The sequence below is a fragment of the Bubalus bubalis genome, chromosome 11, assembly GCF_019923935.1.
Source record: "Bubalus bubalis isolate 160015118507 breed Murrah chromosome 11, NDDB_SH_1, whole genome shotgun sequence".
NCBI lineage: Eukaryota > Metazoa > Chordata > Mammalia > Artiodactyla > Bovidae > Bubalus > Bubalus bubalis.
In genome coordinates, this window is record NC_059167.1 from 66,529,400 (window position 1) to 66,556,637 (window position 27,238).

A 27,238-nucleotide genomic window follows, 5' to 3' on the forward strand; every position below is an offset into this window, starting at 1 on the left:
TAGCCCCACTCTTTCGCCCTGTTTTTGCTTGTGGTTGCGTATCCGGTTTGAGGTAATAGGGAAAAATACTTTCTTAATTAATTTCTTAAGAGCGTAAAATTATTTCCGCGTTAAGCAGCGGAACTTCGTCGTTAGGTAGTCTATGGCTAGGCCGCGTGACTATTTTAAGCCATCGTTAGGTTAAAATATGGAGAAGGCAATGGCACCCCACTCCGGTACTCTTGCCTGGAAAATCCCATGGATGGAGGAGCCTGGTGGGCTGCAGTCCATGGGGTCGCTGAGTCAGACACTACTGAGCGACTTCACTTTCACTTTTCACTTTTCATGCATTGGAGAAGGAAATGGCAACCCACTCCAGTGTCCTTGCCTGGAGAATCCCAGGGCCGGGGGAGCCTGGTGGGCTGCCGTCTGTGGGGTCTCACAGAGTCGGACACGACTGAAGCGACTTAGCAGCAACAGCAGCAGGTTAAAATATGCTACTAGTAGTTTCATTTTCAGGGCCCAGGAACTTTTAACACTGTTGTTCAGTCGCTCGATACTATCCGACTCTTCGCGACCCCATGGACTACAGCACACCAGGCTTACTCAAACTCATGTCCATTGAGTCAGTGATGCCATTCAGCCATCTCATCCTCTGCCGCCCCCTCCTTATCCTGCCCTCAATCTTTCCCAGCATCAGAGTCTTTACCAAGGAGTCGGTTCTTTTCATCAGGTGGCCAAAGCATTAGAGCTTCAGCTTCAGCATCAGTCCTTCCAGTGCACATTCAGGGTTGATTTACTTTAGGATTGACTGGCTTGATCTCCCTGCTTCCAAGGGACTCTCAAGAGTCTTCTCCAGTACCGCAGTTCGAAGGCATCAATTTTTCGGTCCTCAGCCTTTTTTGTCGTTCAGCTCTCACATCCTGTACATGACTACTGGAAAAACCATAGCTGGGCAGTAAGGTCCTCAAACACCATTAAGGCTGTCATCTGACCTGCTTCCTAGAAGTACAGATTCCCTACCGCTACAGCTGAGATCCAGTTTCCTAAGTCTTCAAATGAGGCCAAGAAATTACTTTTACAGAAGTGGTGACTCAGACAGTAAAGAAACTGCCTGCAATGCGGGATACCACGGTTCGATCCCTGAGTGGGGAAGATTTGCTGGAGAAGGGAATGGCAACCCACTCCAGTATTCTTGCATGGAGAATTCCATGGACAGAGGAGCCTGGCGGGCTACAGTCTTTGGGGTTGCAAAGAGTCTGACACAACTAGGAGACTTAACACTTTAACATAATATAGAGCATTTATGGGAAAATCTATAGTTAATATTACACTTAATGGTGAGATGATACTTTGGCTTTAAGATCAGAAACAAGGTAAGGACACCATCTCCCACCACCCCTACTCTACATTGTACTGGAGGGTGCAGACCGTGCAAAAAGACAAATAATAATTTTGTGTTTAGATGACATGATCCTTTGTAGAAAGTCGTAAGGAAGACACACCACACACACACACACACAGCAAAAACAAAACTACTAGAATATGTTGAATGCATATTGAATGCAGGTTGTGGGATATAAGATCAGTATACAAAAATCAACTTTATACTAATAACAAAAATGAAACTAAGAAAACTGCATTCAAAATAGCATCCCAAAGGATAAAATGCTTAGGAAAAATTTAATAAAACAAGTCCAAGCTTTTTAGACTACAAAACATGCCAAGAGGAAGGAAGATCTAAATAAAGACTTCCTATGAAAATGGATTGTTAGACTCAATATTGTTCAGATAGCAATTCCCAAATTGATTAGAGTCAATGCAATCCCTAATAACAGGTATTTTTCTTCCTGGGGTACAGGAAACTAAGGAAGAACAAAAAAATATAAAAGTGTCAACTGGGATGATGCAGATTGTCTCTTATTTATTTGTTCCTCCTGACAGTCATCTCCCTTCATGTATAAAATTCTCCAGATATTCTTTTGTGTATTCCTAAAAACAAACACAAATACCAAAAATTTTTGCAAAATAGTGTTATAGCTATTTGGAGAACCTAATTAAGTCTATGAATTAACAGGCAAGAATTCTATCAATAAATCATCCAGGTAATCCTCTGTTGTTTTAGGAATTCTGTAAGATCCCTGACAGAAATGATCATTCAAGATTTTCTAGGAACTTTCTTGGTGTCCCAATGGTTAAGGATCTGCCTTGCAATGCAGGGGACATGGGTTCAATACCTGGATGCTCCATTGGGGAACTAAGATCCCACATGCCTCATGGCAAAAAATCAAAACAAAATAGAAACTATACTGCAATTTCAATAAAAACTAACAATGATCCACATAAAAACTTCAAGTTCCCCATCAAGACAATCAGTTCGAATAGTGTTTTAAACACAAAACTTGGCAACATGATTCTATAATTAAGTTGAAAAAAATAGATGACCATGAAACACATTCTAAAAAGAACACTGATGGTAAAGGAGAGTAATTAGATTGCTTGTGGCATTCTCTTTATCAAAGCTTGAAGTATATGCCCTAAGTTAGCTCTAATAATCCCACTTCTAGAAAATGTTTTCAAAGAAAAAAAAAATTATGGGTAGAAAGGCACTCATATTATTATTCTAAAACATAAAATTGGAAACCAAGCAAACAAGCTAATGGCTAAGTAAATATACATCAAGTTGGTAAAATATTATGCAACCATTAATGTAAATAGGGAAGAACAGTTCATATAGGGAAATACCACAATGTTAATTTCTAAAAGCTGATATCTCATGTTACGTTTCATTTATGTTAAAAATATGTAATGGATGTGTAGACCATAAGGGAGCAAGGGAGATAAAATTGATTAAGGGGATTCTTTTCAAACTGCAAGTAATGTTGTAGTGTTCTTAAAATTTTTTTTTTACAGTATCATTGTTTTATTTTAGTCCTAGACTGTATACCTATGTCATGGTCAGTAATATTAAAGTTCCTCCAAAACTGATGTTATGGTTACTCCAACTATTTTTCACTTTCTCCAGATTGTAAAATTACTCAAAGTGAAGCAAAGCTAAAACAGTGCAAGTTATTTTGAATGGACTTTTGAGGCAGAGGGATGGGAAAAGAAGGTGGTATTGTGTTAGAAGTTATAAGATTGACTCCAGTTATTACTTCTTTGAGTCCTGTGGCATGACACTAAACTTTAAAATAAGAAATTACTCATACCCTACATAGTGGACTGAAACTTGAAAAGTGTGAAAAGCCATGTAATAATAGCTGGGCAGTTTTCATTCCAATCCCAAAGAAAGGCGAAGCCAAAGAATGCTCAAACTACCACACAATTGCACTCATCTCAATGGCAGCCCACTCCAGTACTCTTGCCTGGAAAATCCCATGGACGGAGGAGTCTGGTAGGCTACAGTCCTTGGGGTCGCTAAGAGTCAGACATGACTGAGTGACTTCACTTTCACTTTTCACTTTCATGCACTGGAGAAGGAAATGGCAACCCGCTCCAGTGTTCTTGCCTGGAGAATCCCAGGGACGGCAGAGCCTGGTGGACTGCCGTCTATGGGGTCACAGAGTCAGACACGATTGAAGCGACTTAGCAGCAGCAGCAGCACACGCTAGTAAAGTTAATGCTCAAAATTCTCCAAGCCAGGCTTCAGCAATACATGAACCATGAACTTCCAGATGTTCAAGCTGGTTTTAGAAAAGGCAGAGGAACCAGAGATCAAATTGCCAGTATCCGCTGGATCATGGAAAAAGCAACAGAGTTCCAGAAAAATATCTATTTCCACTTTATTGACCATGCCAAAGCCTTTGACTATGTGGATCACAATAAACTGTGGAAAATTCTGAAAGAGATGGGCACACCAGACCACCTGACTGGCCTCTTGAGAAATCTGTATGCAGGTCAGGAAGCAACAGTTAGAACTGGCCATGGAACAACAGACTGGTTCCAAATAGGAAAAGGAGAATGTCAAGGCTGTACATTGTTACCCTACTTATTTAACTTCTATGCAGAGTACATCATGAGAAACACTGGGCTGGAAGAAGCACAAGCTGGAATCAAGATTGCGGGGAGAAATATCAATAACCTCAGATATGCAGATGACAGCACCCTTATGGCAGAAAGTGAAGAGGAACTAAAGAGCCTCTTGATGAAAGTGAAAGAGGAGAGTGAAAAAGTTGACTTAAAGCTCAACATTCAGAAAACTAAGATCATGGCATCCGGTCCCATCACTTCATGGGAAATAGATGGGGAAACAGTGGAAACAGTGGCTGACTTTATTTTTCTGGGCTCCAAAATCACTTCAGATGGTGATTGCAGCCATGAAATTAAAAGACGCTTAGTCCTTGGAAGGAAAGTTATGACCAACCTAGACAGCATATTAAAAAGCAGAGACATTACTTTGCCAACAAAGGTCCGTCTAGTCAAGGCTATGGTTTTTCCAGTGGTCATGTATGGATGTGAGAGTTGGACTGTGAAGAAAGCTGAGCACTGAAGAATTGATGATTTTGAACTGTGGTGTTGGAGAAGACTCTTGAGAGTCCCTTGGACTGTAAGGATATTTAACCAGTCCATCCTAAAGGAGATCAGTCCTGGGTGTTCATTGGAAGGATTGATGTTGAAGCTGAAACTCCGGTACTCTGGCCACCTGATGCAAAGAAATGACTAATTGGAAAAGACTCTGATGCTGGGAGGGATTGGGGGCAGGAGGAGAAAGGCACGACAGAGGATGAGATGATTGGATGGCATCACCGACTCGATGGACATGGGCTTGGGTGGACTCCGGGAGTTGGTGATGGACAGGGAGGCCTGGTGTGCTGCGGTTCATGGGGTCGCAAAGAGTCGGACATGACTGAGCGACTGAACTGAACTGAATAGCTGGGCACACTATGTCACTGAGACTGTGGACAAATTAATAACAAGCAATAGACAGATATCCCATTTTAGACCTCTTATACATTTAAGAAGTCAGGGGTTCAAGAACAGAAATGGAATCCAACCTGGAGAGAGTAGGAAGTGGCTGAGGCTGTCAGTCATGCTCAGAGGCATTCAGTGCTGGCCACTAGACGAACACTTCTGCCTTGTATGTCCAGGCAGCAGCAGATATAAATCCTGACAGAATCTCACGTCATGCTCAATTATGTTCAAATAAATGCATTTGATAGCACAGACATAAAGCCAAGTAAAGAAGGCACATGATTTCAAACTTGAAGACAGGGACTGAGTCATGAAAAATTCTTTTAAAACATGAGGACAAAAATCAACCATGTTGTTTTGTTTTAACCACAAGTATTTATTGATGGATCGAAGAATACAATTTTAATGGAACAATAAGGCACAACTGTGGATTAAAAGTTTGCTACACAGCCAAAAGGAGGAAAAAGCCATCATCTTAGGAACTTTAAATATGCAGGTCAAGGAGCCTCTGAAGTACCTCACTAATAGACCAGTGTTCGACAGTTCTTCCCTTTTATAAAATTCCTATATTACATCACTTGATCACAAAGTCACACTGATACTTCTCTATGAAATCCTCTCTCATTTATACTTGAGTCATCCAGCCTGGCTACCCTTTCTTAAGCACTCTTCCCAAACCCTTTGCAGTTTTGTTTTTTTTTTAAAGCAATTCCCTTCCTAAAGTAGTGTGGATACATCTTGGATAGCCTCCCAAAGCAAGGAAAGAAGCAAGCAAGCAATGAGTCAGAGAGAATCAGCCAAGGACAGATATATGGATGAAGAGATGCATAAGGACAGATCTTAGGATGACCACAGCCTGCTTCAGTGACATCTATACTAAGCTTCCTTGGGGCAGAGGAGTTGCTCTGGTTCAAGCAAAGGCCTGTAATGCCACTTCAGGTTGTGTCACCAATGCCAGAGCTCTCATTCCTAAGGGATTAGCAGTAGTGTACGAGAGGAGCTAGGAAGTCAATGTAACCAGGCAGCTAATGATACAATACATTCAGTATTTTGGACCTGTATTAAGAGCTGACTATGGCGTCCAGCATTAACTTGTGCCAGGTGTAAAATTCAGAGAGAATTTTGTGCAAAACTTCAAGACACTGAGGACAGTTTTTAAATCTTATGGACTGGGATAAGTTAGGCACTTATCTTTCTACTTAGAAATGTGAAGTGAAAAGTATTCCAGGGCACATCACACCAAGGCATAAACCATGCTGTAGAGGTGGGAATATTTTTAGGGTGCCCAGCCTCCTTGCTCAAAAAGCCATGAGAAAGACACCAAGAAAATGGTCAGAGCAGCCATTCTGGTGGTGACATTATCCTCAGACGAAGCAAGCTGCAGGCATACGGCTAATTTCCAGAGAATCAACACTGTACTAACAAGAGCAGCCATGTAGGTATGTGTGTTGAGAATCAGAGGCCAGAGGTAGAGTGACCTGGGCAAGCCACCTAGAAGACTTGGCTCTACACCTCTTATCTCTCTTGTCTTTCAAGAGCATCTCTAACCAACAGCCCTTTGGTGACAGAGCAGAGGGGACCAAGAGATGGTCAAGACATTCTTCTGAGTGAATTGTTGGTTACTGAAAAGCTCCTGGGGAGGCAACATCCCCGATACCCATTTAAGAGTAAAGGTAGATTAAAAACTGCCAGACCACTGAACTATACTGCCAAGTCTGAAATATATTTAACAGGCGTAACTGGGGATGCCAGGTAGAACAGGGAGGATGGAAGCTTAATAAAAACCAGGGATACTGAAAGACTAAGAGAGTGGTAGGTTGGGCAAAAGAGAAGTGGAAGCAAAGGACATATAAAAAAGGATGAAGGAGCATGCCAAAGCCAAGCTGGTGGGAAGGCAGCCTGGCTACGGTTCACATCCAGTCAAAGAGCTTCGCTGGCTGGTTCTTGGGTTGAGTCCCTCTCACCTTCTCAGACTGGATGGACGTGTGGCATTCAGCAGCAGAACAAGGGAAGGTGACATTTAGAAATGGAGATATCCGGCGAACAACACTGAACAGAATTAGACTGGGTGTACCATTCTGTAATGCCCTATTTATACACCAAAGGCAGGTTTGCGTTGACGGAACATATTTGGGGTTGTCATGCAACAGCAGTAGTACTTTGGGAGAAGGGGAATGATGGGGTGGAGGTGGGGCTGGTGGATAGGAGGGCTTTCAAGTTCCAGTTCTTAAATACTAGAAAGCAAGGAATAGTTTGGTCTCAGTCCTTTAGTGAAGAAATCGGATGCTCATTTTCTGTTCTACGTCCACCTTCTCCAAAACCTGTTTAAAAAAAAAAAAAACAACACCCAGCTACAGTTACGAAGGTTACAACAGGAGATGCTGTGTCAAGCTCTTCTCTAATGTTTTTCTCCCTCTCTTCTGCATAGTAGGATTTAAGTTCTTCAAGCGAAGAGGTAAGTGACTAACCTTAACAAATTCTGTGAAAGAAATGGCGCTGTCCCCATCCTGATCAGCCTCCTGGATGGTCCTGTCTGCAATGCTGCCCAGCTGCTCATCTGAGATATTCACTCCGACCATCATGCGTAGCACCTGCAGGACCGAGAGCCAGAAATTACGAGAGACTTAGGGGTCACGTGGACTCTCCTACGAAATTTTAAATTTAAATTTAATAATAAATTTTATTTATTAAATAAAATAAATAAGTAAATTAAAATAAAATAAAATTTAAAAAATAAAAAGCCACCCCCAGCCTCTCTTCCTTTGATGTCCTTCATGTATGGATGTGAGAGTTGGATTGTGAAGAAAGCTGAGCACTGAAGAATTGATGCTTTTGAACTGTGGTGTTGGAGAAGACTCTTGAGAGTCCGTTGGACTGCAATGAGATCCAACCAGTGCATCTTAAAGGAGATCAGTCCTGGGTATTCATTGGAAGGACTGATGCTGAAGCTGAAACTCCAATACTTTGGCCACCTCATGCAAAGAGCTGACTCAGTGGAAAAGACCCTGATGCTGGGAGGGATTGGGGGGAGGAGGAGAAAGGGACAACAGAGGATGAGATGGCGGGATGGCATCACTGACTCGATGGACATGAGTTTGAGTGAACTCCGGGAGTTGGTGATGGACAGGGAGGCCTGGTGTGCTTCGATTCATGGGGTGCAAAGAGTCGGACACGACTGAGTGACTGAACTGAACTGAACTGAACTGAATTTAACAGCCAAAAAGCCTCAACATAGATCTTCTCATATAGGCCATTTTAGACAATAATATGAGCAGAACTCTTTGGCAAAGTTATTGAATAGGAAGGCAGATCTTCACTTCAGGGAGAGTCCTTTGCATTTTGGTCTTCTCCATTCTTCCTGCCCGGGATGTAGACATGATGCCGAACAACAGTTATCCTGGGACCATTAGGTGAAAGTCAAATGTACTGTGGATGCCACAGTAAGAAGCAGCCTGGTTCCTGGACATCATTTAGGTACTGTACGAACCTGGACAATATATTCCCAGGCTTTCTTGTTGCATGAGGCAAACTAGTCACTTGTAGGTTTAATTCAGTTTGGTAAGACTTTCTGGAATTTTACCAGAATACAGTTTGCTTTGGCAGTACATTAGCTCAGCTATTCCTAAAGTATGGCAAGGAACATAAAGATTCTTGGAGGGTTAAATACTAAATCCTTTCTTTTAGAAAAATGACAAGCATAGTTAAAGGGCTGTGAGAACTCTGATAGAATTAAAAAACACTTTCACCAAATTTATTCCCAAATGTACCAAAAAAACCGCCAGCTCCCCACTTATTCTGCTAACATTTTTAGGGTGTGAATATACATTGAAAATTGCTACCTTAAATGAAACAAACAACTCTTAATAACATGACTTTTAAAACAACATGAAATGGGGGACAGGGTGCTTTTATGATGCCTTGCATTGCCCTAGTCCACCACCTCTGTCTTCAACAGGTAAGAGCTGAGCTTTCCCCTAGGAAAGAAAGATTTTCTCAGCTAGCTGTTCACGGGACTCCCTTTGCCCTATTCCTTTATACCCTTCCCCAATCTATTAAAATTGATTTTTAAAAGTATGTTATGGGATATTCTGGGGGAAAAAAAAAAAAAAAACTGAAATACTGATTTGTATCAATACACCCTGATCCCCAAATCAATTCTTGAAAATTGGAAGTTGTACATTTGGGGAGAAATATATACAAATTAAAGGATAAATAAAAAGAGGCAATGCTAGCAAAAACTTTAACTGGCCAAGCCATTTGTCATCTTCCTTGTGATTGGGATTCCCAGGTGGCTCAATGGTAAACATGCCACCTGCCAATGCAGGAGATATGGGTTCAATCCCTAGGTCAGGAAGATCCCCTGGAGGAAATGGCAACCCATTCCAGTATTTCTGCCTGAGAAATCCCAAGGACAGAAACGCCTGGCAGGCTACAGTCCATGGGGTCATAAAGAGTCAGACAGGACTTAGCAACTAAGCATGCACGCAGTGACTGTGTGTGGCCAACTAGACAAATCCATCTTGAAACAGCAGTTTCTTCAGGTCCCAGTCCAATTATTCTCTGAAGTGTTTTTAGAATTATAGAACTGAACTGTGTGTGTGCTATATGTGTACAGTGGGGTGGGTATAGCAGTGGGGGTGTAGTAAAAACCACTCACCTAGTCTTTCAGTGAGGACAGACAGGTCCAGAGGTGCCCGGACAGGGGTCCCAGCAGCCAGTGGCCCAAGCTGTCTACCCAGCCTCCACACCTGGCCAGTGCCCTTTCCACCTCTCCACAGTGTCACTTTCAGTTCCAGTCAGAAGTTTATTAGCGAATAGAACTTTTATTATTACTGTTTTTAAAATGAGTGATGAGGTTTTCTGTATATATTTTTTATTAATTTAAGAAAGCTCCCTTCTCTCTAAGACTTATAAAAAAATCATGAATTGGGGTTGGGGGAAAGAGAGGAAAAGATTGGGAGGTTGGGATTGACATATACATGCTACTCTATATAAAACAGATAACAAATAAGAACCCACTGTATAGCTCAGGGAACCCTACTAAAATCTGTAATGACCTATATGGGAAAAGAATCTAAAAAAGAGAGGACATACGCATATAACTGATTCACTTTGCTGTACAGCAGAAACTAACATCACACTGTAAATCAACTACACTCCAATAAAAATTTAAAAATTACAAAAAGTATGTAAAGTCAATATTCCTACCATAAAAAATCATGACTGGATGATGAATTTTATAAAAATTCTATGAAAAAGAACATTAGATTTTTCTTCTTTAATCTGTTAACATGGAGAAATACTACTGGTAGGTTTTCTACTTTTACACCAACTTCAAAATCCTGGTATAAAGCCACCTTTGCTACAATATAGTATTCCTTTTATATACTGCTGGATTTGATGTGTTAATATTTTGTTTTGGATTTATATATCCATGTGAGTAAAAGGGATTGCACTGTAATTTTCTTATTATAGTCTTTACAATATTTTCATGTCCAAGTTATGCTACTCTCAAAATGAGTATAGCAACTATCTTTATTGAAGTATAACTGGTATGCAGTAAACTGTACACATTTAAAATGTACAACCTGATAAGTTCTGACACATGTACACATACTTGTGAAATCATCCTCCCAATCAACATAATAAACATAGCCATCACCCTTACAAGTCCAGTCAGAACTTTTTATAAAAATCAAACTAGGAAAATATGAACAGTCAGACTTTTCTTACGACAAACAACAAAAAAATTTTTTAATATCCACCGAGTAATTAAGAACTTCATATTATCAAATGTTTTAGAAATGGCAGAGTTTAGAAAAGTAAATTTTGTAAACTTTGGTAAAATGTTCAAATTCTCTTCTTGCTAGGATAACATTAGTCCTCTGACACCTCAATAATCCATAAGCACATTTGTTCCAAAGTCATTTCAGGCCTGAGAACACTTTAGTCACTGACTGGCACTCTGGCCACATGATCTCCTCCTCATACCCTGCCGCAGCCTCTTTTATCTTAATAATAGGAAAAAAGGAAAAACCAACCTTCCATTCCAAAATAGATCTTTCTGGCAGCTAGATCTGGACCAGAGGATAAAAACTTGCAACTATAGAGTGACTGCCTCTATTTTTCTCTTCAGAACTCAGAAGCCCATATGTAGCAGTTTTAAATAAAGTGAAATCTTCTTACAAAAAAAGAAGATTCAAACCCCAATTCAAAACCAAAGGACACAATCATTGACCTGCAGACTGTTTTGGTTTTTACTATGACACAGAAATGTATTAATAGGAATACCCTGGGTTGGTCCTTAATGTCAACTGAGAAGATTTCTCAAAGCAATGAGTTCAGACTCACCTCAAGGTGACTAGAAAGCACTTTACTTTTTAGTTTTATCTTGAAATAGAGAAATCTCCCCATGGAAATTCCTGAATGTGTTAGCCCCCTAGGATCATAAAGATACATAAAATTTTTTGAAGTTTTTTCGTTTGATGTGGACCATTTAAAAAATCTTAATTGAATTTATTACAATCTAGCTTGTGTTTTATGTTTTGGTTTTTTGGCCACAAAGCATGTAGTATCTTAGCTCCCTGACCAGAGATCAAGCCAGCACCCCCTGCACTGGAAGGCGAAGTCTTAACCTCTGGACCTCCAGGGAAGTCCCATAATTCATAAATATTAAAAAAAGGAAAAAGTAGAATTTTCTCCAGAGAAGGCAATGGCATCCCACTCCAGTACTCTTGCCTGGAAAATCCCATGGATGGAAGAGCCTGGTGGGCTACAGTCCATGGGGTCGCTGAGAGTCGGACACGACTGAGCGACTTCACTTTCACTTTTCACTCTTATGCATTGGAGAAGGAAATGGCAACCCACTCCAGTGTTCTTGCCTTGAAAATCCCAGGGACAGGGGAGCCTGGTGGGCTGCCGTCTATGGGGTCGCACAGAGTCGGACACGACTGAAGCGACTTAGCAGCAGCAGAATTTTCTCTCCTCCTAAACTTGTGTTTAGGAAACGGGGAGCAGGGACAGAGAAGGGCAACACTAACAGAATGAAACGCTAGTCGTTGCCATTAGGACAGGGAATCGTCTATTGGGAGCAACAAAGAACAGTGAACCATGGCTCCGTGGACACGGTCGCAGCAGCAGTTCCTTGACTCTTATTTACATCAGGCCTTTACATAAGGACATACGAAAGAGCTGCATTTACCTAACTGTCATCAGAATTACCAGTAAGCTGATTTGACAATAAATGAACTATCTGATCTAAACCATCTCACATATTTTAGTGCCAGCCTGCACTTAAAAGATATTTCAGTTCAGTTCAGTCACTCAGTCGTGTCCGACTCTTTGCAACCCCATGAACCACAGCACGCCAGGCCTCCCTGTCCATCACCAACTCCTGGAGTCCTCCCAAACCCATGTCCATCGAGTCGGTGATGCCATCCAACCATCTCATCCTCTGTTGTGCCCTTCTCCTCCTGCCCCCAATCATTCCCAGCATCAGGGTCTTTTCAAATGAGTCATCTCTTCACATCAGGTGGCCAAAGTACAGGAGTTTCAGCTTCCACATCAGTCCTTCCAATGAACACCCAGGACTGATCTCCTTTAGAATGGACTGGTTGATCTCCTTGCAGTCCAAGGGACTCTCAAGAGTCTTCTCCAACACCACAGTTCAAAACCATCAATTCTTTGGCGCTTAGCTTTTAAACAGTGGCAACATCTGTGAGAACTCAATGGAGCCATTTCAAGTTTCCCCAGGTCATCTGTTCTGCTTTATCCTATATATTCAGGACAGGACGCTGCATACAGCAGGTGTTAAATAAAGGCTTACTGAAGGAAAGAACAATTCCTGTCCACATCACTAAGTCAGCAGGGCCCAAACACAAGCTAGCCATGTGCATTGGAATTGTCCCACAAACCTGTAACAGCTCATCACGGGAGATCTTGTCATCTTTATCCAAGTCATACAGTCGAAAAGCAACTGGTAGGAAAAAACAAGAATTTAGTGGAAATTCAATAATGTTTTGCAGAGAAGGCAATGGCAACCCACTCCAGTACTCTTGCCTGGAAAATCCCATGGACGGAGGAGCCTGGTAGACTGCAGTCCATGGGGTCGCTAAGAGTCAGACACAACTAAGCGACTTCACTTTCACTTTTCACTTTCATGCATTGGAGAAGGAAATGGCAACCCACTCCAGTGTTCTTGCCTGGAGAATCCCAGGGACGGAGGAGCCTGGTGGGCTGCCGTCTATGGGGTCACACAGAGTCGGACACGACTGAAGCAACTTAGCAGCAGCAGCAGCAGCAGCAATTCAAGGAACCAAGTTTATAAAGGACACCAGGCAGAAAACTGACAATGAATTAATAGTTTTTCCAAGAGCAACTGCCCTTAGAGATTTAAAGACCCTGTAACTGATTTTTAGACACTTTAAGGAATTGGGATGCATCTCATAAATGATGGCATCTTAGCATGGATGAAACACAGCCTTTCATTGGACAAATCAAAAAACCTAATAAATTGAATGTCCTTTTTCTTAACTTAGAATGTTAACCCTGCCCACCTCCCCCCCGCCTCCTCCCCACACACAAAAACCCAAATCCCATCAGAGATTCTGTCAGTTAGGCTGTCTCTACACAAGCCCATCAAGTCTTCTGTGCACCACCGTCAGGGAGAGTCAACAGAGGAGCCATACAGGCACCAAACAGCAGACTACAGGATGTATTACTGTGGAAAAATGACCACTTCGGCAAACTCATGTAAAATTTCAAATAATTGTCAACTACAAATTGGCACTTGCCATCTACCTCTACAAGATTAAATCATGTGCTTCTGCAGCCGCTGATTTTCAACACCCTGTGAAAGGAGTTCAGGGTGGAGAGCAGAAATGAGGTACTCTGTGCTCTGGGAAAAACTGGAAGGACAGGTCTTCAGATATATATTTTCAGGAGCCGATTTTATGAGACCAATTCTTGCATCTTCTCATATGTAGAAAAGCACTGAAATCCTTCATGGTGATGTCTGCTCCTCATGACGAGCATTAACCTTCACAAGACTAGCAGAAACTTTCTGCAAAATATATGTGCCTGATTGCAAGTACTGCCCCTTCACCCAAATCACATATATACTGGTTTTCCCCGCTGCCTTTCTGGAGCAGTTTCTCAGAGCTATCTGAAATGCTGTGTCCCAGGCTACAGTCTTCATTTTGCCTCAAATAAGACTTGACATTATCCTCTTGGGAGTCCTGAAGGTAAAGCACTTGTCTCCAACAGAAAGACCAAGCATTTGGTGGTGTCCTGGCCTCTTCATGGTTCTTTCTCTTTAACATAATAGATAGATCTTTTAGAAACTAGGGTATTTGAGACAGAGAATTCAGAACAGCAGAAATCACTCAGACAGTGTCATGTTCCTAAAGGGCCACCAAGGGAATAGTGTGGTAACACTGGATGATTTTATAGGCACTGTGAGACATCACACTGAGGACGTGACTACCATACAACAGCTGAATGTTGTACTTTCGAGGCTTTCAATCACTTCAAGTATGCTGCTAAGATTTTTGGTTTTCAGTACTGAAAACCAAAAGGTACTGAAGTTACTGAAAATACTATAAGGTCCATATCCGTTGCTTTATAGTTATCAGGATACACAGATTTAGATCTGGTCCTTGGAATTCACAATCCAGTAGAGAACAACACACACTATGCACTTTAATACATTCTAAATGCTATCATACATACGAAATACCAGGGAACACAGCACACTGCAGATGTGTCTTTCTGGTTCAAGTAACATTTGAACAAGGTATTGAAAAATAAACAGAAATCTGATAAAGGATGGATTCCAGGAAAAGCTAACACTGAGAGCAAAGGCATGAAAACATGGATGAATATCTACAAGTTTAAACATCACCCCTTGCCTCCACCAAAAGAAAAAAAAAAGAGGGAGAAGGGTGGTGAGTCCACTGAAAGTCCAAGTAAAAATTTTAGAAAAATCCAATTTACTTTTTGTAAGGTACATATTAAAATTCTCAAAGGGGGAGTAAACAGGAGAGACTTTCCCTGATGTTTGTCAGTTTTCTTTGATTTGGTTAGTTGAGTAACTATGTTTACCAAATTTGAGATTTATATGATTAGGAAGTTTCTGACTCCCAGGGAAGGGACAGGATCATAAGCGTTCCACAATGAATTCGTGTTTAATACAGTATTACCAACTTGAAAAAGAACAAATGTAACGTACACGCATAACTGTATCACTCTGCCATACACCTGAAACTAACACAACATTGTAAATCAACTATAGTTCAATATGGAATACAAATTTAAACACATACACACACCCTCTCTCTTCTGCATATGCTGTTATCATTCTAAAATACCATAAAATGTGTTATTTACTAAGGAATGTTTAGGGTGATTTAGGGATAGAAATCTGCTTGCTATATAACCCATAAATACGCTTCTGAATTTCTTAATTGGGTACTGGAATAAACACATTTCTTTCTGACCAAGTATTTAGAGAAACCTGAAAAGCTAATTTTTGAAACCTAGTTGCCATGGACTGAATGTTTCAAATTCTTGTGTTGGAACCATTAACCCCAAGGTGATGTTATTAGAATGTAGAACCTTTGGGAAGTAATTAGGGTTAGACTGGCTCATGAGGGTGGGGCCCTCATGATGAGATTAATACCCTTATAAAAATAGGAGACAGGAGATCTCTTTATCCCTCTCTCTTTCTGTCCCCACCTCCCTCCTCATGTGAGAAGACAGCAAGAAGACTGTGAACCAGAAGAGGGGCCCTCACCAAGAACCCGACCGTGTTGGCAACCTAATCTGAGTCCAGTCTCCAGAACTGGGACAAATGTCTGCTTAGGTCACCTAGTCTATGGTACTCTGTTAAAGCAGCTTGAACAGACTAGACAGCAGCAGAGGGGTAACTAGAGAGATCATGTGATACAATCTTCTAGAAAAAACTGCAGTTAACAGTAATTTCTTAACTAATTTGTATTCCCGTCAATCAGCTCTGGTCCTGAACCAGTAGAACCAGCATTTTCCCTGAGATAACTAACGGTCAAATGCCAAATGACTGAGCAATTTTGTTAGCTTCTCTCTTTCCTCTCTCCCTGTCCCTTTCCCCCATTCTTGGTCTGTGACTTGGGACTCTCCTGTCTCCAGAAGTGTAGTTTCTCACCTCTAGCCTCAGGGCTTTACATGCCATCTAATGCTGATGGCTCCCGAATGGGCATCTCCAGCTTGGATCCCTCCTCTGAGCTCCTGATGTTGACATCAGAGCAATACAGCACAGTGGTTAAGACTGGCTCTGCTGAGTCAGAGTCAGACTGTATCCATCATTTGCTGATGTATCTATCATTTGCTGACGGACACCTGGATTGCTCTGACCTTTTAGCCATTGTGAATAATGCTGCTCAGTTTCTTTTTGGCTGCTCTCCCAAACTCCACTTCACCAATACTCTTCATCATCCAAATAAAATGTCTTCATGCAGACTCATTTCCCGCATTACTCATTATGTGTTATAAAAAACAACTTCGGAGGACAAATAGAATACCAAAACGGAAGCTTATCGACCCCTCCCTTGCTTACCATGCTCTGGAGCATTCTAAGATGGGTTGTACCTTCCACGTAAGACATTATAACCTCAGTGACCTGAAGAAAATAATAAGGAACCTTTCCTGGAGACAGACAGAACAGCAGTACTATGTGTGCGTGGGCCTGTGCCTACATAGGTACAGCTCAGCCTTGTTCATTGTCCTTGACATTCTTTCACTGTGGCATGAAAAACAGATAGGACAAAGCATGCTCTCAGAGTTCCTGAAGAGACTATTCTCTGAGGAAGATGGACTGTAAACAAATTTGCCTTAGTAGCAAATGTGTTGCTAGGTATATGATGTTCAGCTGTTCTCTTCAGTCTATAACAAGAAGCACCTTCTTGCTGCTTCCACAGCTCTGTGGTAAATTTAGAAAAACCAATATATAGACAGAGAAGCAGACATCAAGGACTCCTCCTATAGCTTTGGTTTCACAGGTCTCCTTACATGAATGTGATCCTAAACCGAATTCTAATTCATGTTCAGCTTTATGTAAAAGTTGATCTGAAAGCCAAGACTAAAGTAATGGTAAAAACTATGCATAACTTGCACTTGTTATTCTACCTCACCCTAAACTCTGCCATTTCTGTGGCACTCTGGACTTCTCCCTCCCTAACAGAAGCTCATCCACGGCTTAGGGGGCATCCTGTCTGTCGCTGTCTCCCCACTGTCAGATATGGACAGGGAAGCACATAGCCTAAATGCCACTAAAGCCATCATGTGTCCATGAGGAGCCACACTTTGGATGAAGCAGATGCTGAGGATGGCAGAGCAGAGCAGCAGGAAAAACTTGGGTCCTTGACAACGCAATCAACCCTGTCACGTGCCCTACTTCACTTACAAAGCACAACTCTGAGAGCATAATACAGCTCCTTACTGTTGAAGACCCACTCCAGTGTTCTTGCCTGGAGAATCCCAGGGACGGGGGAGCCTGGTGGCTGCCGTCTATGGGGTCGCACAGAGTCGGACATGACTGAAGTGACTTAGCATAGCATAGCATAGCATACTGTTGAAGTCAGCTGACTCAGCTGAAGGTATCCTAGCTGATACACTAATACTATTAGTGGATACTAATTAGTGGACACTACCATATCCACTAATGCTACTTGGAGTATTTTCTTTAGGGTCAATGTGAATTAATGAATTTGCTTATCCATTCATTCACTGATGAATACGGGATGCTTTCTCATTTTAGCTCTTATGAATAACGCCACCACAAATGTGGATGTACAAATATCTCTCTGAGCCTCTACATATACCTTTCACTCCAGGTTCTCTACAGGTAACATCCTGCATAACTATAACATACCATCAAAACCAGGAAACCGACAGTGGTACAACCCAGAGTTTATGCAGGCTTCACCATGTGTACATGTGCACGTGTGTGTAGTTCTATGCAATTCTATCACCTATGTAGTTTCATGTAACCACCACCACAATCAAGATACAGAGCTGCTCTATAGCCAAAGGCTCCAAATCACATCCTATTATTTAGCATAGAATAAGGAAGTATCACTGCATCACAAAGTTGTTTTAACATTTTGTTAATTGTATTTCAATATAATTGGTTTTCTTTATAATTGTATGTGTTTCATTTTATACTTTCACAAACATTCTGAGATGAGATTGATAGTATTCACCAGACTGCTAAGGTAATTCATGACTTGAAAAAGGTAGAGCCCACGCGTAATGGGAATTCAGGTAACGGGTCGGTATTACATCTGATAACCTTTAGAGCCTCCTCTCATCCTGGATTAGAAAAGCAAGCATAGTTTTGTAGAGCACAGAATGTCTCTTAACTGTTTTCTCCTTAACCAACTCACTGATCCACAGACACTCCCCTCCCCTCTGCAATCGTTCCAGCTGACAGCACACAGCACGCTTGCAGCCAATGGGCGACTCTGGAGTGTCTACTCCACCTGCTGAGGTGGTTCTTACCAAGAGTCAGGTGTGTCAACTATCCTAGAATTGTGCTATCTATACTTTTCATAAAGCTGTATAACTTAATAGGAAATGAAACATGTGAAGAGAAAGCTATTTTTTAAATGAAAATTAGTTTGACAGCTTTTGAAAGGCTCAAAATCAAGTCACTGAAGACAGCAAAAAAAAAACAAAACATTGTTGTGAAAAGTGTGGCAGGACAAACGTAAAAGATGAAGGAAGAAATGTAAACACCTGGAAAATTCTATTCTCAGAATGCTTTCTGAGTACCCTTAAGTTCTCTTTTCACTGAAAAGAAACTGCAACCAGAAACCTTAGACCATACATTACAGATAGGTTCTGTGCAAAAAATGTCACACAACTCCCATCAACAGAACTTTATTAAAACAAAACAATATATACTTAAGACTGATTTGCATTGTTGTATGGCCGAAATCAATAAAACATTGTAAACCAATTATCCTCCAATTAAAAACTAAATAAATAAAAAGAAATAAATAATTCTAAAAAAAACAAACCAAAACAACTCTTGGTCCTACATCCAAAGGTTGGCCAATGAATCTGTTTTTAAATATTTTAAGGTAAATTAAAATGTTAAGCCATGTATCCTTTTCTATGATCCCATGCTAAAGCCAACTTTTTCAATTATTGATCAACTCCTGGTCTGACAACACTGAATAAGAAAATAATCTCCTACACTAATGCCAGCATCAGGCAAATTTGTACTAAATATACACTAAACCTCAAAAAACATTAAGACACAGGGCTTTGTTTCAAACAGTACTTAGTCTTGAAAGAAGAAAGGGAAATTCACTAATAAACATCGAGTATCCAATAAATTGGAGAACAATTCATCAGAATTCTGTTTTCTTCTATATTCAATTTTGTTTATATTCAAGTTTTTTGCTGTTCACTAAGGTATATGATTTTGTAGTGAAGAAGAGCAGTGGTTTATTATTTGGGTTCAAAAACCTTTCTTGTCTTATACAACAATATTTATTTCAGTACTTCTCAAACTCTACCTGAAATAGAGGAGGAGTGAACTCATACTCCTATGGCAAGGGAGATCTGGGATATGGGCCAAGGGCTACAAATTAAAACTTTAAGTTTCATGTACCATCTTTCAAATGTATGTAAATTTGACATTATATTCTATAGTTTATCCATATTTGTTTCAATGTTATAAAGCCTTTTAATTTTTCTTTAAAACATCTAGTAAAAATTTGGTGGGCACCCCAATAACAGAAGCTTGGGCAAAATCAATTCAATACAATTTCAACTTCAACTTGTGTTAAATGAAAAGAGAAATCAATTTTAATTTCTTGGAGAAGTATTATAAGGGATTAGGCAATATCCTACACAAACCAACAAAGGACAGAGGGAAATCTAAGAAGTATCCAAAGAAAGGAGGTGAGAGGCACGGGAAGAAAAATGAAATCTTTCACTAACCTGGCTGTCCACCCCTCTTAAGTGACATCCCAACATCTGTCAAATTTTAAGGTGGGCTGGATCTTTTTCACTGCTGTCACTCTAGCACTTGATGAAGATGAAGATCTGTCATCAAATCTTTACAACCTTCCTGTGTGAAACCTCTTAATATCCCATTCTACAGAAAAGGAAACTGCAGCCCAAAGATATGAAGTAACCTGCCCAAAGTCACAGGGCCAAAAAGTGGCAGTGCTGGGATTCAAATCCAGCCAGGTTAGCTCCAGGGTCTGAGCTCTTAACCACTGTGTTCGAATAAATGATTCCTTAGTAAATGAATGAATAAATAAATGATTTGTAAGAAATGAAAAGCAAATACTTTAAGCCAGAAGACTATCTCCTTACAGTGCAGTTTGTTGCTTCGGCTGTTGAGTGGTTCTGGTCCATTCACATCTTTGCTCTTTTCATTATCCTCAATGGGTCGGAAATGAGCCAAGGTTCTCATGAATCCCCGGAAGTTCACCTGGTCCTCGCTGATCAAGAAAGATAACAAAAAGAACATGTCAATCAAGGTGATTATTTCTTATTAATTTAATATATTAATAGTTATAGCTAGAGGGGCCTGAAGGTCCATTTAATGAAGTCTCTTTCCATATGCATGGTACTTTAGAGTTCATAAAATATGTTCAGCTAAGTCTTGCCACAACCCTTTGAGGTAGGTATTATTATTCTTACTTTATAAATGATTAACCAGACTTAGAAAGGTAACAGGACTTACCAGAGTCAGTTACCTATTAAATTTACTTATATTTTTTTTCCCAAAGAGGACTATAAGTAGCAGCTGGGCTGTGCTATCAGACAAGCCAACACTTGAACTCACTGCTTCAGGCTCTGAAGTAAACAGCAAGTTAGCCATTTCATCCAAATGTCTCCCTATCCACCTCGCATATCTTCCCTGCAGTCACATATACCTAGTGATATTTTAAAGTTAAGGCATATTATGCAACAACTGCTTTTGAAATAAAGTTTATTTAGTCACAGAATAAGTACATTTTGAAAATTTGATAAAAAGTAGAAAAATACCACTTCTAGTTCTACCAGTTAGAATCATTGTTAATATATCTTCCAGTAATTTTTCTGTGCTTTTTGGAGAATTGTGAACATACTGCATATGTAATTTTGTAGCTTGCTTTTTAAAAATTTTTAGGCATGTCTCTAACCAATATAAAAACTTCAAAACATTTTAACCATCTGCATAATTGTGTGGCTGTATCATGATTTTATTATTCCCTCATAGTTGGATAGATATTTTCCTCATAATGCTTTGAAAGACCTCTTTATGTATAAAGCTTTTTGGGTACTGTAGATTAGAGAAAATCTTTTTATTGTGCCACAGTTAATCAGTAACCTTATAAGAAACAATTCTAAAACTTGAATGAATAAAGAATGCTTTTTAATATTGAAAAAGAATGTTCCATGTGAATAGTTATTTATCTAAGGCAGTTATGGAGAGAACAGATTGCCTGGTTCCTGTGGCTACCTAAAAATAAATCCTAGTCTTTGTTTGTCCCCATTGAATAAATGTTGTATATCGGGTCTCAAGCGCGAGCAGACATACAGATTAGAGACCTTCTAAAGGTAGAGTTCAAATGCTAGGTCATGAACCCTCTGTACTCAAAAGAATGACCTTTCATTACCTCTAAAAAATGTTAGTAAGAGTTGAGGAATCATGGAATGTGTAATAAGACTGGAGTCATATGCCAGAACAAATAGGTAAATATATATCACTGACATAGTGTCTCTGAGAAAAAGGAAACTAAATACCAATGTCCTACTTTTAAATCTCATTCTATTAAAAAAAAAAAAACAAACTGAGAGACTTTCCTGGTGATCCAGTGCTTAAGAAACCACCTGCCAATGCAGGGGACACAGGTTCAATCCCAGGAAGATGCCACATGCCACAGGGCAACTTAGCCCACACTTCAGAGCCCATGCTCTGCAATTACTGAGGTTCTTAAGCCCTAGAGCCCACGCTCCACAACAAAAGAAATCACCACAGTGAGAAGCCCCTGTGCCACAACTAAAGACTAGGCCCCGTTTGCCACAACTAGAGAAAGACCAAGTACAGCAACAAAGACTCAGTGCAGTGAAAAATAAATAAATAAAATAAAAAAACAAAACCAAATTGAACCTGCATACGACCTAGAAGTCAAATACCTATTTGTGACAGAGCAAGAAGCAGAGGGGGGCTTGCCTAGCAGTGTAGCTCAGCGTCCTCCTCAGCCTCCTCATACACCTCGAGTGTGTCCGCACTCACTGTGTCCTTAACAAGAGATCAATTAGGAAGACGACAGGCACCACCACAGTCACAACAAAGGCGGCCTGGCCTTTACAAAACAGCTTTCCACAGCTGCTTTTTCAAACGATCAATGTGACCAGGGAACACTGAAAAAAAAAGGTTGGCAAAATGACTCTACAGGGTTTACTTTGCACTGCAAAAGGTTTGGAAACAAAACACAGCAGTGAAAGTCATCCCTGGACACAGTTCAATTCTCTGCAAGGGCTAAACAAAAGAAGTTTAAAAAAGACAAGAATTCAGCACTAAAACCACAACTGAAACAAACAGGGCATTTCAGGCAGACAAAAAATGAGAAAATGAGGAAGAACAGACAATCATTCATGGTCAACATGAACCTGGAAAGAGAGGTCTCGGGCTCACTGAGTGCTGTCTTCACAGGAACTGGCTGCTAGTCTTCTCTGTCACTTAAGTTGACTGAGGGACCAACTTCTCAACTTGCAAATTCCTTTGCTTTCAATTCAGAGTTCTACAATTTCCTCTCCACTTACTTTACCTGAGTGTTTTCACTGACACTTTAAGAAGTGGCAACCATGTAACATTTTAAAAGTCCTCTGGGTCATATAAACAAGTCCCAAGGAACCAGGAAGAGATTGTTCAAGAGATTGTTACTTAAAACAAGATTATATGATAAGCTTTATTCAGCAAAAGGTACCTAATCGATTCAGTAAATATTAACTCAGTACTTTGAAGACAGTATATTAGGTTAAGTGAAGCATATCAAATGCCCAGTTTTAATTACACAAACCTAAACCTGTTTGAGAAAGTGTGTGTGTGGTAGGGGAACTATTTCCTTAGCCAGTGTCAGAAAAGAAATGTTCTGGATTAAAGGAGGCTAAGAATATATGACAACAACTGAGCCAGATTGGATCCTATAGTGGAGGAAGGAGATTGTTGGATAAACTGAGAAAACTGGAATATCAATAACATATTAGAATAAAGTAGACTATAGGGGAAGTGGATGAAGGTGGTCAAAAGGTATCAAGTTCTATTTATAAGATAAATATATTCTGGGGGTGAATATAGTGATTATAGATAACAACACTGAATTGTATCTTTGAAAGCTGCTGAGAGATCTTAAAAGTTCTTATCACAAGAAAAATAACTATATGTGATGATGAATGTGTTCATTAATATTATTATGGCTATCATTTTTCAATATATACATATATAAAATCATTATGTTGTATACCTTAAACTTATACAATGTTACATGTCAGTCACATTTCAATAAAGCTGGAAGAAACATATTTTATATTATTATAGCACTTGACAGGACTGAGCGACTTCACGTTCATTTTCACTTTCATGCATTGGAGAAGGAAATGGCAACCCACTCCAGTGTTGTTGCCTGGAGAATCCCAGGGACGGGAGAGCCTGGTGGGCTGCCGTCTATGGGGTCGCACTGAGTCGGACACGACTGAAGCGACTTAGCAGCAGCAGCACTTGATAGGTATGGTTAAGTATAAATTATACAGTAGATGCCAGACTTTTTATGAAAAAGAATATATAGTACAATAATTTTAAAATACTGATTTACACATTTTGGATATATCGGGGTTAAATAAAATATATATTGCCAAAGTTAATTTAGCTTGTTTATCCAAAATTAATTTAACTTGTTTATTTTTACTTTTTAAAATGTGACTACTAGAAAGTTTGTAGTAACTATGCATGTGGCTCGAATGATGTTTTTATTGGCTAGGACTGAGACAGAGAGCACTCACAAATGAGGCAAAATATTAACAATACAACAACAGATGCATCTGGATAAAAGACATAAAAGTGTTTGTCATACTATTTGCAAATTCTGCAACTTTTCTATAAATTTGAAATTATCTCTATAGTTTTTTAAATGTTTAGTTTTACATCAAAGATAAAGAGAGATTAAAGACAGAACTGTGAAAATGGGCTAACATACCTATTTGAAGTTTAAAACAGGGAGACGGTAGAGATATTGTAGATATGATTGAGTTAGGAATGTCCAATAGGAGGAAGATAATGGTCTGAGATGACCCAACCAATATCAATACTCCAGATTAGACTCCAAAAGGAGGTCCAGCACCTGCAAGGACTCACCCCTCTGGAAAGAAGGCGTTGATGATCCGGTCCCCCAGTGGGTTGATGGCAAGTTCTGGAATCCGCTGAAAGTCTTCCCGGCTGCCAAGAGAATCACCTTGGGTTAGAGACCATTGGCCCTTGCATGAACTCCTTCTGTCATGCAAGAGTACAACCGAGCAAGAATATTACCTCCTGGAATTTACTTCTGTGGCAAATTATACCAAATAACTGCAAAGAATAGCACTTTAATAGCTGCCAAGTGTTTCTTGCACCAGCTCAGGAGTGGAAGAAGCCAGATTTGACTATGTCACATTCCAATGAATTCAGCACACAGGTTATGTCAGTAACAAGCAAATACTAAGCTGTCCTTGTAAATGATTCTTTGAACATGACCATTTTGCACTTAGTTATTAAGTTTGTAGAATGAACAGCAACTGCGAAGTATCAAACACCAAAGAGCTGGAACATGGGAGAAAAAATTCACAGAGGCCTCCGTACCCTTGGTAAGAAGATACACAGCACTTAAGAAATGCAAGGAATTCTTAGATGATATTTACATCTTGGACTTCCCTGGTGGTTCAGATGGTAAAGCGTTCTCAGTACAGAACAAAATGTGATAAATGATTCCATGCGTCCTTGCTCTGACTGGACTTTTCTCCAGTGCCTTCTACAGACTAGAGCTAGAGAAGTATTTAACCCTTGAACATGGCAAGAGCTGTCATCCTCTACAACTTAAAGTCTGTTAAAGTAAATATTGTTAATTTCCATTCACCCTATACACATCATGTGCTACTCTGTCAATACACTTTATCTCATTTTTTCATGTCAACACTTAATCTGTACCCTTTCAGAGCTGAGGAAGTTGTGAGTCAGTGACACAAAGTAACCTGTCCAGTGCTACAAAGGTAAAAAGTGGAAGAACTGCAATTTAAAACTAAGTCTGTGACTAAATAACAACTGTAAGTCAAAACATATGCTCTTTTTCCTAAAAAACCTACACTTCTTTCCCATATTAAATAAACTTTTGGAAAGAAAGGTGCTCTCCCCAAAAATGTTTAGTAACAATTTTCTTAAAAAAAAACAATTCCTGGGTTGATATCCTATGCCAGAAATATAAAGCTATCTACAACAGAGACAATATATCTATAAAATATTAATGTCATGAAGGACAGAGAAAGGCAGAGGCTTGTTTGAGATCAAAGAGAACTGACTAAAGAGACATACAACAGAACTCAATGCATGATCCTAGACTAGGGAAAAAAAAACAACTTGTGAAGGACATTACTGAGTCAATAGATCATTGTGGAATACGGGCCATATAGAACACAGAATTTTATATAATGCATAGAAAATGCTAAATTTCTTGATTTTGCTATGAGAATCTCCTAGTTATAGGGAATACACACTAAAGTATGTGGCAAAGTGTTAACAAGCGGTAAATCTGGGTACTGGTTATATGAAGTTCTTTGCATTATTTTTGTAACTTTTCTGTAGGTTTGCAGTAATTTCCAGATAAGAAGGGGGTACAAAGGATCTAAACTCAAAAAGATGACTCCTGCTTTCAAGACATTTACTAACAGAAGAGAGAAAACATTCCTCTACCTTCTCTGTACAAGATGCTAACAAAATGTTCATATTTTACCCAGGTGCCTTCAGCTCTCTCTCTCTGATCCTCTTGTGGTTTAACATTTACAGGGTGCTTAATTAAGTAATTAAACAACACCACATCTGGTGGCGACAAAGGTAAGAAATGACCTAGGGGACTAAGCGCAAAGCTCTGGTATAATAACTCTGGATTCTAATCTTCCATCATTTAGAGTAATAATTTTTACATCAATAAATGAACCAGAAGAAGACATTCATAAGATAACTGGGTTGCTTAAAATTATTAAAGAAAATTATGGAGGGTGTGATTATATAATTCAACAAAATGTACTAAGCTCTTATTACATAATATGTTCTGTAATACAAAGTCCACATTATCAACACAATGTAAGCTCCTCTTGTTTGACAGTGGTTAAGAAACAATAACTACTTCCTTTTAAAAGAAGATTAAGGCTAATGTGAATTGCAAGGCCACATACCTCAGTTTAATGTCTAACTGCTGCTGCTGCTACTAAGTCGCTTCAGTCGTGTCCGACTCTGTGCGACCCCATAGACGGCAAGCTTAAGTAATTGTCTAACAAGCTTAAGTAATTTTAGCTGCAAAAAGACACAGTTTAAAATACCAGGTCTAGTGTCAAGTGGTGAGTTCACAATCTAGCCTAACTCTGTCAGTCTCCATGAGGAATCTAGTCATGGATTTCCAACATCAGTAAAGTTCTAAACCCTGTCTTTTGACATTTTTTAACTCTACTCTTAGAATTTAGATTGTATATACAATGACGTCTTTAAGATCAAGGGAAATACAGTTGAAAATATCAATATAAAAATAAGAGTATTAAGAAACAGTTTATAAACTATTAAACAATATACAGTTTATTATTGTTGACTGTTCTTGATAAAAATGATCCTGGTTTTCTGTTTTATAATAGAATTTTTCATATAAAGTGCCAAAGTTCTAAATCCAGTCTTTGCTACTTATTTTAGTATTCTAGGGCCAGTCACTTATTTGCAAAGCTGCATCTGACTTTTGGCTGAGAAAGTGATCACACACACGTTTACCTCCTCTTATTCTCTAAACCCCTCTGAAATGTCAGTAAAATTTTACACATGGGAATACAGCCATGACATAAACAATCAGGGTGGGAGGAGTATGTTAATAGACAAGGAATTCTGACAAATTCTGGAAGTTAGAAAACAGACACAAATGTAGTGATAAGTCAAAGTAGAAGAGTTGATAGCCATTCTGCCCTGCAGCCTCAGCAAGGCACCACACTCAGAATTGCCAGGCGAGGGAAGTATTAACAGCATTCAGGGAAATTAATTACCAGAACTTTTAAAGAATGGGCCAGCTGCCCACTGCTGCCA

General features: G+C 39.7%; 1 protein-coding gene across 1 annotated transcript in view; it reads right to left on the reverse strand.

The window, feature by feature from the left end:
- Nucleotides 1-5,245: 5,245 nt before the first annotated feature.
- Nucleotides 5,246-27,238, reverse strand: part of CHP1 (calcineurin like EF-hand protein 1) — a 36,500-nt gene continuing 14,507 nt past the window's right edge. Inside the window, exons 3-7 of the mRNA XM_006066244.4 lie at nucleotides 24,287-24,367; nucleotides 20,257-20,384; nucleotides 12,804-12,865; nucleotides 7,359-7,481; nucleotides 5,246-7,211 (exon numbers count right to left, since the gene is read on the reverse strand). Coding sequence (XP_006066306.1) covers nucleotides 7,158-7,211; nucleotides 7,359-7,481; nucleotides 12,804-12,865; nucleotides 20,257-20,384; nucleotides 24,287-24,367 — 448 coding nt within the window. The 3' untranslated portion in view covers nucleotides 5,246-7,157. The remainder of the gene's footprint in view (nucleotides 7,212-7,358; nucleotides 7,482-12,803; nucleotides 12,866-20,256; nucleotides 20,385-24,286; nucleotides 24,368-27,238) is intronic.